Source organism: Brachyhypopomus gauderio, chromosome 3, assembly GCF_052324685.1.
Source record: "Brachyhypopomus gauderio isolate BG-103 chromosome 3, BGAUD_0.2, whole genome shotgun sequence".
Lineage (NCBI taxonomy): Eukaryota > Metazoa > Chordata > Actinopteri > Gymnotiformes > Hypopomidae > Brachyhypopomus > Brachyhypopomus gauderio.
In genome coordinates, this window is record NC_135213.1 from 1,701,146 (window position 1) to 1,714,347 (window position 13,202).

The 13,202-nt window shown below is 44.7% G+C and overlaps 1 protein-coding gene across 2 annotated transcripts in view; it reads left to right on the forward strand.

The window, feature by feature from the left end:
* atp8b5a (ATPase phospholipid transporting 8B5a) overlaps positions 1 to 9,603 on the forward strand; it is a 27,496-nt gene extending 17,893 nt beyond the window's left edge. For both annotated transcript variants that reach the window (XM_076998856.1, XM_076998855.1), the window contains exons 19-29: positions 372 to 536; positions 1,325 to 1,436; positions 1,915 to 2,020; positions 2,293 to 2,434; positions 2,554 to 2,737; positions 2,858 to 3,081; positions 3,357 to 3,440; positions 4,055 to 4,300; positions 4,563 to 4,701; positions 4,795 to 4,925; positions 7,643 to 9,603. In XM_076998856.1, the coding sequence (XP_076854971.1) occupies positions 372 to 536; positions 1,325 to 1,436; positions 1,915 to 2,020; positions 2,293 to 2,434; positions 2,554 to 2,737; positions 2,858 to 3,081; positions 3,357 to 3,440; positions 4,055 to 4,300; positions 4,563 to 4,701; positions 4,795 to 4,925; positions 7,643 to 7,963 (1,854 nt within the window). In that variant the 3' untranslated portion in view covers positions 7,964 to 9,603. The remainder of the gene's footprint in view (positions 1 to 371; positions 537 to 1,324; positions 1,437 to 1,914; positions 2,021 to 2,292; positions 2,435 to 2,553; positions 2,738 to 2,857; positions 3,082 to 3,356; positions 3,441 to 4,054; positions 4,301 to 4,562; positions 4,702 to 4,794; positions 4,926 to 7,642) is intronic.
* Positions 9,604 to 13,202: the final 3,599 nt, after the last annotated feature.

The window sequence follows — 13,202 nt, forward strand, 5'->3', positions numbered from 1 at the left end:
GCTCAGAACTGTTTCTTTATCTGTCTAATTATGTACCCCAGCATTTGTCTTGGATATCTGATTAACTAGTTCAGCCTTTTGTTCTGGATTTCTGATTATGTAGCTCAGCACTATTTCAGGTTGTCTGATTATGTAATCCAACCCTAGTTCAGGTTGTCTGATTATGTAATCCAGCCCTAGTTCAGGTTGTCTGATTATGTAATCCAGCCCTAGTTCAGGTTGTCTGATTATGTAATCCAGCCCTAGTTCAGGTTGTCTGATTATGTAGCTCAGCCCTGGTTCAGGTTGTCTGATTATGTAATCCAGTCCTGGTTCAGGTTGTCTGATTATGTAGCTCAGCCCTGGTTCAGGTTGTCTGATTGCTGCTGCAGGAGTTTGCCGGTGAGGGTTTGCGTACTCTAGTTCTGGCCTATAAGGATCTGGATGAGGAGTATTTCTCTGAGTGGAAACAGCGCCATCATCAGGCCAGCACAGCACTAGACGGTCGTGAAGACAAACTCAATCTGCTCTATGAGGAGATAGAGAAGGACCTGCTGGTATGTATACGCAAATATTACACAGGACTAACACACACAATACACACATTCAGACTTACAAAGGACTAACACACTCACGATACACACATACTCTCATACACATGCATGAATGCACAGAAGCAAATACTACTATAGTGCTATCGAGTTTGATAATGTGTTAAATTGGGTAAATGGGTTTATGTGTTTAGTGTAATTGTGTTAATGTGTTTAGTGTAATTGGAGCCACAGCTATAGAGGACAAACTGTAACCTGTCTGTTAATGTGTTTAGTGTAATTGGAGCCACAGCTATAGAGGACAAACTTTAACCTGTCTGTTAATGTCTTTAGTGTAATTGGAACCACAGCTATAGAGGACAAACTGTAACCTGTCTGTTAATGTCTTTAGTGTAATTGGAGCCACAGCTATAGAGGACAAACTGTAACCTTTCTGTTAATCTGTTTAGTGTAAATGGAGTCACAGCTATAGAGGACAAACTGTAACCTGTCTGTTAATGTGTTTAGTTGATTGGAGCCACAGCTATAGAGGACAAACTTTAACCTGTCTGTTAATGTGTTTAGTTGATTGGAGCCACAGCTATAGAGGACAAACTGTAACCTGTCTGTTAATGTGTGTAGTTGATTGGAGCCACAGGTATAGAGGACAAACTGTAACCTGTCTGTTAATGTCTTTAGTATAATTGGAGCCACAGCTATAGAGGACAAACTGTAACCTGTCTTTTAAGGTGTTTAGTGTAATTGGAGCCACAGCTATAGAGGACAAACTGTAACCTGTCTGTTAATGGGTGTAGTTGATTGGAGCCACAGCTATAGAGGACAAACTGCAAGACGGAGTGTCTCAGACCATCGAGCAGCTGGCGAAAGCTGACATCAAGATCTGGGTGCTGACAGGAGACAAGCAAGGTGACTGGCTCAGACACTCCACACCACCGCGTTTGCTCTGAGGGACCACAGACTCTCCCATAGCCCAGGGACTGGAGGGTCTCACTGCCTGATGAAGGTCACAGGGTCGATCAGCCTTTCCAGTGGATTTCATAGGTTACTTGTATAGACGATAGGAAAGTATATGTCAAAGTATATGCAAATGCAACAGGCATGTTTAGTATGAAACTGTCCTGGCAGTCCTGTCTGAAGAGGAACATAACCCAAAATAAAGAGAAGGTGCTTTATAGCATCGTCAACATGCACTTCCAGGCCTCCCAACACCAGCCTAGCAAACATGAGTCTACCAAACTGGTGTCACTCAAGACGCCGTTGCACTCCTGGACAACTTTCATCCTTCCCAGGCTGTTTTATGGCATCATGTAAACGTTTCTGCTCTGGTCGTGGAGGTCTGCATGGGCCCTGCTCTGTCTCAGCGTACTTCCTCTTCTTTTCTTAGAGACGGCCGAGAACATCGGCTACTCCTGCAATTTGCTGCGAGAGGAAATGGATGACATTTTCATCGTGGCCGCAGACTCCCCCGAGGACGTCAGGCAGGAGCTGAGGTGCGTTGGATTCAAGTTTTACGTTTATGTGTCATTTGCACAGAATGGACAGGATATTCATGAACTGAAATGCATGTGGTGAGACACAGGAAAAACTCTCTACATCGATGTAGCACAAATAGACATATTGAACAAACTTAGTACTAAATATGTTAACGCGTGACACCTTGTGTAATATATGTCAGCACCAAGCTGACAGGGTTGGCAATGACACTTCTTCCATTGATCAACATATCAAATTATATCTCTTGTGTTTATGTTTGTCTTATCAGAGATGCTCGTAAGAAAATGCATCCAGATTCAGGAGAGGACTCATTCTTTATCCCGGAGAGCATTCTGGGTAATGAGCCTAAAGTGGTACAAGACGAGAATGTGACTGGAGAATACGGCCTGGTCATCAACGGCCACAGCCTGGTATGACACACACACACACACACACACACACACACACACACACACACACACACACACACACACACACACACACACACACACACACACACTTTTCCCACTGTGTGCACATGTCTTTCCAGGCATATGCTCTAGAGGGCAGTATGGAGCTGGAGTTCCTGCGGGTGGCCTGTATGTGTAAGACGGTGATCTGCTGTCGAGTAACTCCCCTGCAGAAGGCTCAGGTGGTAGAGCTCGTCAAGAAATACAAACAAGCCGTCACCCTCGCTATAGGAGACGGGGCTAATGACGTCAGCATGATTAAAGGTACTCACTGCAAAGGCACAGCAACATAATTTACATGTGCTTTAAGCCCAGAAAGATGTGACATTAATCAGAGACCAAAGGTCTTATGTGTCTCCCGGTCTCTCTCTCTCCCTGCTGTAGCTGCTCATATCGGGGTGGGCATCAGCGGTCAGGAGGGCATGCAGGCCGTGCTGGCCAGCGATTTCTCCTTCGCTCAGTTCCGCTACCTTCAGCGTCTCCTGCTGGTGCACGGCCGCTGGTCCTACCTGCGCATGTGCAAGTTCCTGCGCTACTTCTTCTACAAGAACTTCACCTTCACCTTCGTGCACTTCTGGTTCGCCTTCTTCTGCGGCTTCTCCGCCCAGGTGAGGTCACTGCTGCACCGGTCAGTGAGGTCACAGTTGAACCCGGTGAGGTCACTACAAATTTAGCAAACGCCTCCTTTTTTTGGATGACACAGTAATGAAGCTGTAAACTGTAGATTCTTTCAAATGTATGCATAACTATGACATTGCTTTATACATGTTTTTATTTCTGTGTGTATGTTTTATACATGTTTATATTTTGGTGTGCGTGTGCTTGTTTTATACATACTTATATTTCAGTATGTATGTTTGTTTTCTTGTGTGTCGTTGTGCAGACAGTGTATGATGAGACCTTTATTGCACTCTATAATCTGATGTACACAGCACTTCCAGTACTGGGCATGGGTCTGTTCGACCAGGTACTGTGAAACAAACATCCTGTCCAACAACAAACACCCCAATTTATAATAAACACCCCATTTATTGACATTGTCTTGTCATATGTTGACATTACAAGTCAGAAACTAAAGAGATTTTTTTTTACTATGTTGACAGTTTCTTAGGAGTGCTATTGTTCTCAGTTAAAGTTAAAAGGTTAATGGTAACTTAACCATGAGCTCATTTATGAATTTATGACTAACATATTTCAAGACATGGGCAGGAGATGATACATACCAGTTTATGCTGTATCACTCCAAAGTCTCTTACAGTATATGTATCATCTGCCCTTTGGTCAAAACTGGGTCAGTCGTGACAAATAAAGGTTAACACAGCAGACCCAGGGTGAAGTTTAACACAGCAGACCCAGGGTGAAGTTTAACACAGCAGACCCAGGGTGAAGTTTAACACAGCAGACCTAGGGTGAAGGTTAACACAGCAGACCCAGGGTGATAAACTTGGCTATGGTAATACTTGCATGGCCTATTAGCTTCATTTCAGAAGTGATTCTCCAATGTGAATAAGTAATGAAGCTCCTGAATTGAAGTGAAGTGAAATGAACTGAGCTGAACTGAGTGACTCCCTGCTTGTCCAGGACGTGAGTGACGGATGGAGTCTGGAGTTCCCTCAGCTCTATGAACCGGGCCAGCGGAACCTCTACTTCAGTAAGGGCGCCTTCATCAAGTGCGCCCTCCACAGCTGCTATAGCTCCCTTGTGCTTTTCTTTGTCCCCTACGCCACCGTGCACGACAGCGTGCGCACAGATGGCCGTGACATCGCCGACCACCAGTCCTTCGCTTTGCTTACCCAGACGTGCCTCGCGGTGACTGTGTGTGTCCAGGTGAGATCCGTCAGGAAGCGTCTCAAACCTCTCTCTCTTTGGCCTCTGCAGACACTTCAAATTGTCATTGTTTAAATCTAAAGGCTGAGCACTTCAGCCTGTAGCTGAAAAGCCCCATGACAATTCTGAGGTTTTAACGATGGAACATTGTGTTTATCTCCTCTCTGATCCTTTCCCGTCTCCTCCCTTCATCCTCACTTCTCCCCCCCTCTCCTCCTCTCCCCTTCCTCTTCCTTCTCCGCTCCCGTCCTCTCTGTGGTAGTTGGGGTTGGACCTGTCCTACTGGACGGCGGTGAATCACCTGTTTGTGTGGGGCAGTCTGGGCATGTACTTCCTGGTCACCTTTACCATGCAGAGTGACAGTCTGCACAGGCTACACGCCTCCTCCTTCCCTTTCGTAGGTGAGTGGGACCAGCGCCACCCACCCGTACATGGAGCAAAGGCACAAAAGCACACCCAGTGACACAGTGTGTGTGTGTGTGTTTGTGGGACAGGTACATCTCGGAACTGTCTGGACCAAGTGAGTGTGTGGCTGACGGTGCTGCTCACAGCGGTACTGTGTGTGCTGCCTGTGGTGCTCCACCGCTTCCTGTTCATGGAGCTGAAGCCCACCATCAATGACAAGGTACACACAACTACACACAACTACACACAACTACACACAACTACACTACTGAACCCCACCATCAATGACAAGGTACACACAACTACACACAACTACACACAACTACACACAACTACACTACTGAACCCCACCATCAATGACAAGGTACACACAACTACACACAACTACACACAACTACACACAACTACACTACTGAACCCCACCATCAATGACAAGGTACACACAACTACACACAACTACACACAACTACACAACTACACTACTGAACCCCACCATCAATGACAAGGTACACACAACTACACACAACTACACACAACTACACAACTACACTACTGAACCCCACCATCAATGACAAGGTACACACAACTACACACAACTACACAACTACACAACTACACTACTGAACCCCACCATCAATGACAAGGTACACACAACTACACACAACTACACACAACTACACACAACTACACAACCACACACAACTACACACAACTACACAACTACACTACTGAACCCCACCATCAATGACAAGGTACACACAACTACACACAACTACACAACTACACACAACTACACAACTACACTACTGAACCCCACCATCAATGACAAGGTACACACAACTACACACAACTACACACAACTACACAACTACACTACTGAACCCCACCATCAATGACAAGGTACACACAACTACACACAACTACACAACTACACACAACTACACTACTGAACCCCACCATCAATGACAAGGTACACACAACTACACACAACTACACAACTACACTACTGAACCCCACCATCAATGACAAGGTACACACAACTACACACAACTACACAACTACACACAACTACACAACTACACTACTGAACCCCACCATCAATGACAAGGTACACACAACTACACACAACTACACAACTACACTACTGAACCCCACCATCAATGACAAGGTACACACAACTACACACAACTACACAACTACACTACTGAACCCCACCATCAATGACAAGGTACACACAACTACACTACTGAACCCCACCATCAATGACAAGGTACACACAACTACACACAACTACACTACTGAACCCCACCATCAATGACAAGGTACACACAACTACACACAACTACACAACTACACTACTGAACCCCACCATCAATGACAAGGTACATACAACTACACACAACTACACAACTACACTACTGAACCCCACCATCAATGACAAGGTACACACAACTACACACACTACACAACTACACTACTGAACCCCACCATCAATGACAAGGTACACACAACTACACACACTACACAACTACACTACTGAACCCCACCATCAGTGACAAGGTACACACAACTACACACACTACACAACTACACTACTGAACCCCACCATCAATGACAAGGTACACACAACTATACACAACTACACTACTGAACCCCACCATCAGTGACAAGGTACACACAACTACACACAACTACACAACTACACACAACTACACAACTACACTACTGAACCCCACCATCAATGACAAGGTACACACAACTACACACAACTACACACAACTACACAACTACACTACTGAACCCCACCATCAATGACAAGGTACACACAACTACACAACTACACAACTACACTACTGAACCCCACCATCAATGACAAGGTACACACAACTACACACAACTACACAACTACACACAACTACACAACTACACTACTGAACCCCACCATCAATGACAAGGTACACACAACTACACACAACTACACAACTACACTACTGAACCCCACCATCAATGACAAGGTACACACAACTACACAACTACACTACTGAACCCCACCATCAATGACAAGGTACACACAACTACACACAACTACACAACTACACTACTGAACCCCACCATCAATGACAAGGTACACACAACTACACACAACTACACTACTGAACCCCACCATCAATGACAAGGTACACACAACTACACACAACTACACACAACTACACTACTGAACCCCACCATCAATGACAAGGTACACACAACTACACACAACTACACAACTACACTACTGAACCCCACCATCAATGACAAGGTACATACAACTACACACAACTACACAACTACACTACTGAACCCCACCATCAATGACAAGGTACACACAACTACACACACTACACAACTACACTACTGAACCCCACCATCAATGACAAGGTACACACAACTACACACACTACACAACTACACTACTGAACCCCACCATCAGTGACAAGGTACACACAACTACACACACTACACAACTACACTACTGAACCCCACCATCAATGACAAGGTACACACAACTATACACAACTACACTACTGAACCCCACCATCAGTGACAAGGTACACACAACTACACACAACTACACTACTGAACCCCACCATCAATGACAAGGTACACACAACTACACACACTACACAACTACACTACTGAACCCCACCATCAATGACAAGGTACACACAACTACACTACTGAACCTCACCATCAATGACAAGGTACACACAACTACACACAACTACACTACTGAACCCCACCATCAGTGACAAAGTACATATATGGATGGATGGATGGATAGATGGGTGGGTGGATGAATGGGTGGGTGGATGGAAAAATGGTTGAGTGGGTGTATGGACGGTTGAATGAGTGTATAGGAGTTTTGCTGAAGGGTCGTAACTGTCCCTGCTGATGCAGGTGAGGGTGAAGGTGCACCAGATGAAGGCCCAACCTCCTCCTCGTCGTCCCCGTGCCAGGATCCGCCGCAGCAGCACCCGTCGCTCTGGCTACGCTTTCTCTCATGCCCATGGCTATGGCGACCTAGTCACCTCCAATAGGTTCCTACGGCGACCGGTCCAGCGCTCCACGGGCTTCACCCCTGTGGGTCGCTCACCCGCCTTCAGGCCCGCAGGCCGCTCTGCCGGGTACAGCCCGAGTGGGCAAGAGCAGAGCCCCAAACAGGGCACAGAACCCACGGAACTGCAGCGGTACCGTACCGTGCTTGACTCTTCCTTCTGAAGGCGGGAAATGTTCAGCTCTGCGAACCAAATGAGAGTGAGGCATGGTGTTATGAAAATGATGTTTATTTGAGAATGGTGAATATATGTTTACAGTGCTGCTGTTGGTTATAAACAGCCGTCAAGCCTGTGCACACACTAACAGAGAAAGTATGGTGTGACACACATAAACACACACACATTATGGTGCTTTTCCTTCCTTCCTGGGTCACTGCTACACTGATGTTGAGATGAACAGGCGGTGATGTCACAGAGCGATGATGTCATAAAACAATGATGTCCATGGAGGCACTCCTCTGCATTGGTCCAGGTCAGATTCATCAGAAAATTTGATTTCAGGGAGAAAACCAAGAACAGCACCATTTACCCATCCTGAGGATCCACTGGACCACACAGTTCCTCATCATTCTTGAGTCAGCTTATCGGCTCATTGCTAATTCATATTGACTCCTGATTCAGTTCTTCATAATTCCTATTCTGTTACTGAAGAGGAACCAATGAAATCATGACACTGTGCAGGAACAGGATAGGTGTGCTATTGGAGCAGTATCCTGCTGGAGCAGGGTCCTGTTGGTGCAGGGTTCTGCTGGAGCAGTATCCTGCTGGAGCAGGGTCCTGTTGGTGCAGGGTCCTGTTGGAGCAATATTCTGCTGGAGCAGAGTCCTGTTGGTGCAGGGTCCTGTTGGAGCAGTATCCTGTTGGAGCAATATCCTGCTGGAGCAGAGTTCAGTTGGAGCAGTGTCCTGTCTGTGCAGTGAGTAGTTTGCCAGTTCATGCACAAATTCCTCAAACTCTAAAAAATCCAGTTGTATTATGGCAAACAATTTTTGATGAACGATTTTAGCATATTGGGTATAGTTTCTCTTGGATGTAATGGGGACTAAAGCTGACCACTGAAGAACAGGACACAAAGACTAGAAGAAATATTGACCTTCCTTTGATCTGTACCAATCCCTACTACACAGTATGAAATGTGTAATATGAACTTTGCCAAGACTCATTGTCAGCACACCACATCACTGCAGTCCAGAAATTCAGATTTCTGTTACTGCAGTGTTTCCATGTAATTCAGATATCAGATTTATATAACAGAAGAACATTTTTCATGTAATCCAGATATCGATTTGTATTACTCTAGAGCATTTTCATGTAATTCAGATATCAGATTTGTATAACTCCAGAGCTTTTCATGTAACCCAGATATCAGATTTGTTTAACTTGAGAGAATTTTCATGTATTCCAAATATCAGGATTGTATTACAGCAGTGTGATTTCCCTCTTGTTGATCAAAAATTTGTTTGGAAAACGGCAGCTTTGTGATAATTGACTGTAAAGGACATGAGTGTGGTTCAAACTGAAATAAGGCAAGATTACAAACATTAATATAGCCTGTAACGTTTCTCAGAATCCTTGGTAACAGCTGCCTGTTTAGTAGAAGTTATGCATGCTGACGTCAAACTAGATCAGTTAATCTTTTTGAGGATGTCTCATTGCAGAGACAAACCTTCTATGCATAGCATTATTTTTAAATGGGTGATTTAAAAAATGGTGATCAGAATTGGAAACATAAAATACCTTTTTTTATTCAGTGTTTATTTTTTAAAGATTTGTATGAATAAAATACTTTTCTACTCTTGTAAATTGTGCTGTCTTTGTGCTTTCCTGAATGCACTGCTCAAACCTCAATCCTCATAACAAATCCTGCTGTTCCTTAGCTCAACTTGAACCACCACCTTTCATAACACCAGAAGACAGAGAAGCTAAGCTAAGACTTCTCTGTATTGGTGCCCAGGTGGTGGAATGAACTTTCATTACTTGACCATACAGATGTGTCCTGTATACTGACTTACCTCTTAAAAAGGATCTGAATTACCTATACGTAGTTTGCGTGATGTATTTATATCATGACATAATCTGCATCTTCTTAACTTGCTTGTTTGTTGTTAATTAGCAAGATTGTTCAAGTCAAGTAGTTTATTGTCAATTCTGCATATGTACAAGACATACAGAGGATGGAAATTGCGTTATTCTCCTTCCCAAGTTACAGCAAAAATAACAACAAGAAAAGTTGTCTGAGTAGTAAAATAAAATTATAAATAATAAAAGAATGAGAGACACTAACTGTACAAGGTCACAGATACAGTGTGACGGGTAGGGTGAGCAAACATAAATGGAAGCGATCACGCCGAGTCTCAGGGAAAAGGGATGGTTTAATATGAAAAGTGCGCAAACCAAAACCCGTGAACTGATCCAAATTAAGGATATAATAATAACAAAGACAAGACATATATAGATGAACGACCCTCAGGTGAGACGGATTGCGGCCTCCGCCCACCTGAGGGGCGTACACAACAACCACAATGACAACCACAACTGCTGCTGTAGACGGAGGTGACCAGTAGGGGGCCCACCGTACCGTGACATATAGATATACATGCGACAAGAGACACAAAACGGGACAGTAGTGCAATACTTGAGTAGGAGTGTGGTGTACCAGGTAAGATGGGGGATTAAGAGGGAATGACAGTACCAGTATAACAGTACATGTATAAACAATAGTGCAATATAGAGATATTAAAGTTTATGGCTGGTGTGTACAGAAGTGTGTACAGTTCTTTTAAGGACACAGTGGTAGAGGGAATTAAAGTGGGAATGAAGTGTGAGCAGTACTGCATGTATGAGGTGTGTGAGTGCTTAACACTTATTGAAAGTACTGTTACCATGTTGCAGTACTGTGTTGATCAAGATGTTGTATGAGTGTGTGCTGGGGTTAGAGGGGGGAGGGGTGGTGGTGGATAATGCAGGGAGAGAGTTCAGCATCCTCACAGCCTGGTGGACGTAGCTGTCTCTCAGTCTGGTGGACGTAGCTGTCTCTCAGTCTGGTGGACGTAGCTGTCTCTCAGTCTGGTGGACGTAGCTGTCTCTCAGTTTGGTGGACGTAGCTGTCTCTCAGTCTGTTGGACGTAGCTGTCTCTCAATTTGGTGGATGTAGCTGTCTCTCAGTCTTGTGGATGTAGCTGTCTCTCAGTCTGGTGGATGTAGCTGTCTCTCAGTTTGGTGGACGTAGCTGTCTCTCAATTTGGTGGACGTAGCTGTCTCTCAGTCTGGTGGACGTAGCTGTCTCTCAGTCTGGTGGACGTAGCTGTCTCTCAGTCTGGTGTATGTAGCTGTCTCTCAGTTTGGTGGATGTAGCTGTGTCTCAGTCTGGTGGATATAGCTGTCTCTCAGCCTGGTGGATGTAGCTGTCTCTCAGTCTGTTGGACGTAGCTGTCTCTCAGTCTGTTGGACGTAGCTGTCTCTCAGTCTTGTGGATGTAGCTGTCTCTCAGTCTGGTGAACGTAGTTGTCTCTCAGTTTGGTGGATGTAGCTGTGTCTCAGTCTGGTGGATATAGCTGTCTCTCAGCCTGGTGGATGTAGCTGCCTCTCAGTCTGGTGGATGTAGCTGTCTCTCAGTCTGGTGGACGTAGCTGTCTCTCAGTCTGGTGGATGTAGCTGTCTCTCAGTCTGGTGGATGTAGCTGTCTCTCAGTCTGGTAGACGTAGCTGTCTCTCAGTCTGGTGGATGTAGCTGTCTCTCAGTCTGGTGGACGTAGCTGTCTCTCAGTCTGGTGGATGTAGCTGTCTCTCAGTCTTGTGGATTAGCTGTCTCTCAGTCTGGTGGATGTAGCTGTCTCTCAGTCTGGTGGATGTAGCTGTCTCTCAGTCTGGTGGATGTAGCTGTCTCTCAGTCTGGTGGACGTAGCTGTCTCTCAGTCTGGTGGATGTAGCTGTCTCTCAGTCTGGTGGACGTAACTGTCTCTCAGTCTGGTGGACGTAGCTGTCTCACAGTCTGGTGGACGTAGCTGTCTCACAGTCTGGTGGACGTAGCTGTCTCACAGTCTGGTGGACGTAGCTGTCTCACAGTCTGGTGGACGTAGCTGTCCTTCAGCCTGGTGGTTCTAGCCCTGAGACTCCGCAGTCTCCTCTGTGATGGCTGCAGGCTGAAGAAACTGTGTAGTGGGTGGTTTGGATCTCCTGCCAGGTGGAGGGTTTCCGTGTGAGGCAGGAGCTGTATAAGACTGGAAGGGAGGGGAGAGAGATGCCAACAATCCTGCGGCAGGATGCTGAGCAGGCCCCATACTTTGTGCAACATTAGTATTTAGTAATAGAATATTATTAATAGTATTTAGTAATAGACATTAAGAACACTATTAATGCTGTTTTTAGAGTTTTTGCTATTTTTATGAAGTTGATGTGTTTTTACTTGTCGATATTGGGAGATAAAAAGTAAGTCTATGTTTCATATCAGAAATGTACTTGGTGCACACGGTCATGTGAACTCTGCCATGGTGACAACTTCTCCTCTGAGGAAGTTGGAGAATAGATTAAATTAAATGAATGCTCTGATGCCTTTGACTCAGGAAATAATGTGGAATGGTGTAATCCCAGGATTACGGTGGTGTGTTCCTGTTTGTGTACAGGGCGATCATTCGCCACTATTGAATCCTAGTTTTGAACGAATACTACTCTTTCTACCAGTGTAATACTCTGGAATGGTTAGGTGGTGTTGTGCATTAGTGGAACATTTGCACAACGAGCTCCATCACTTTTTGCTCCTCTCACTACCACTCTATTTTCTGACATACTTGCTGTAAAGTCATTTCTGCCAGTTCCAAGAGGAAACATTGAGTGAACATGTATTTGATATCTCCGCCCATTGCTTGCTAACCAATCATGTTGATTTCCACCTGTTAACCAATCAAATTCTGCCAAAGGTGCCTTCAGAACAGCTTTAATTAGTGATTTTGCACATGAGCTGCACAACACGTTTTTAATAATATACACAACTCTCTCATTCACATGTAATACAACACTTAGCATTATCATAATGGATATAAAAATGAGCATGGCTATTGGTAGAACTCACATCTGTCTGTGATGTCAGTAACGTATTACTCTAATCTTACCACTTTTTTCAGTAAAGAGTAATATAACGAGTTGCTATTTCCAGTCCAGTAATCAGATTAAAGTTACTTATCCAAGTAATTGTGCGTTACTATTTATATTTTCCTTAGTAAAATATATATTTTTTCTTTCTTCTTGGCTCAGTTATACTTTTGCATCTGACCATAGCGCTTGACTCCGCACGCTGCGCGCGAACCTGTGAGAGCGGCGAGTGCGTTTTACACGTCACTCTTTGCAGTGTTCTCCTTAACGATATCTGGTAGTGTAAAGAAATACCCCTCAAAATTAGGGAAATAT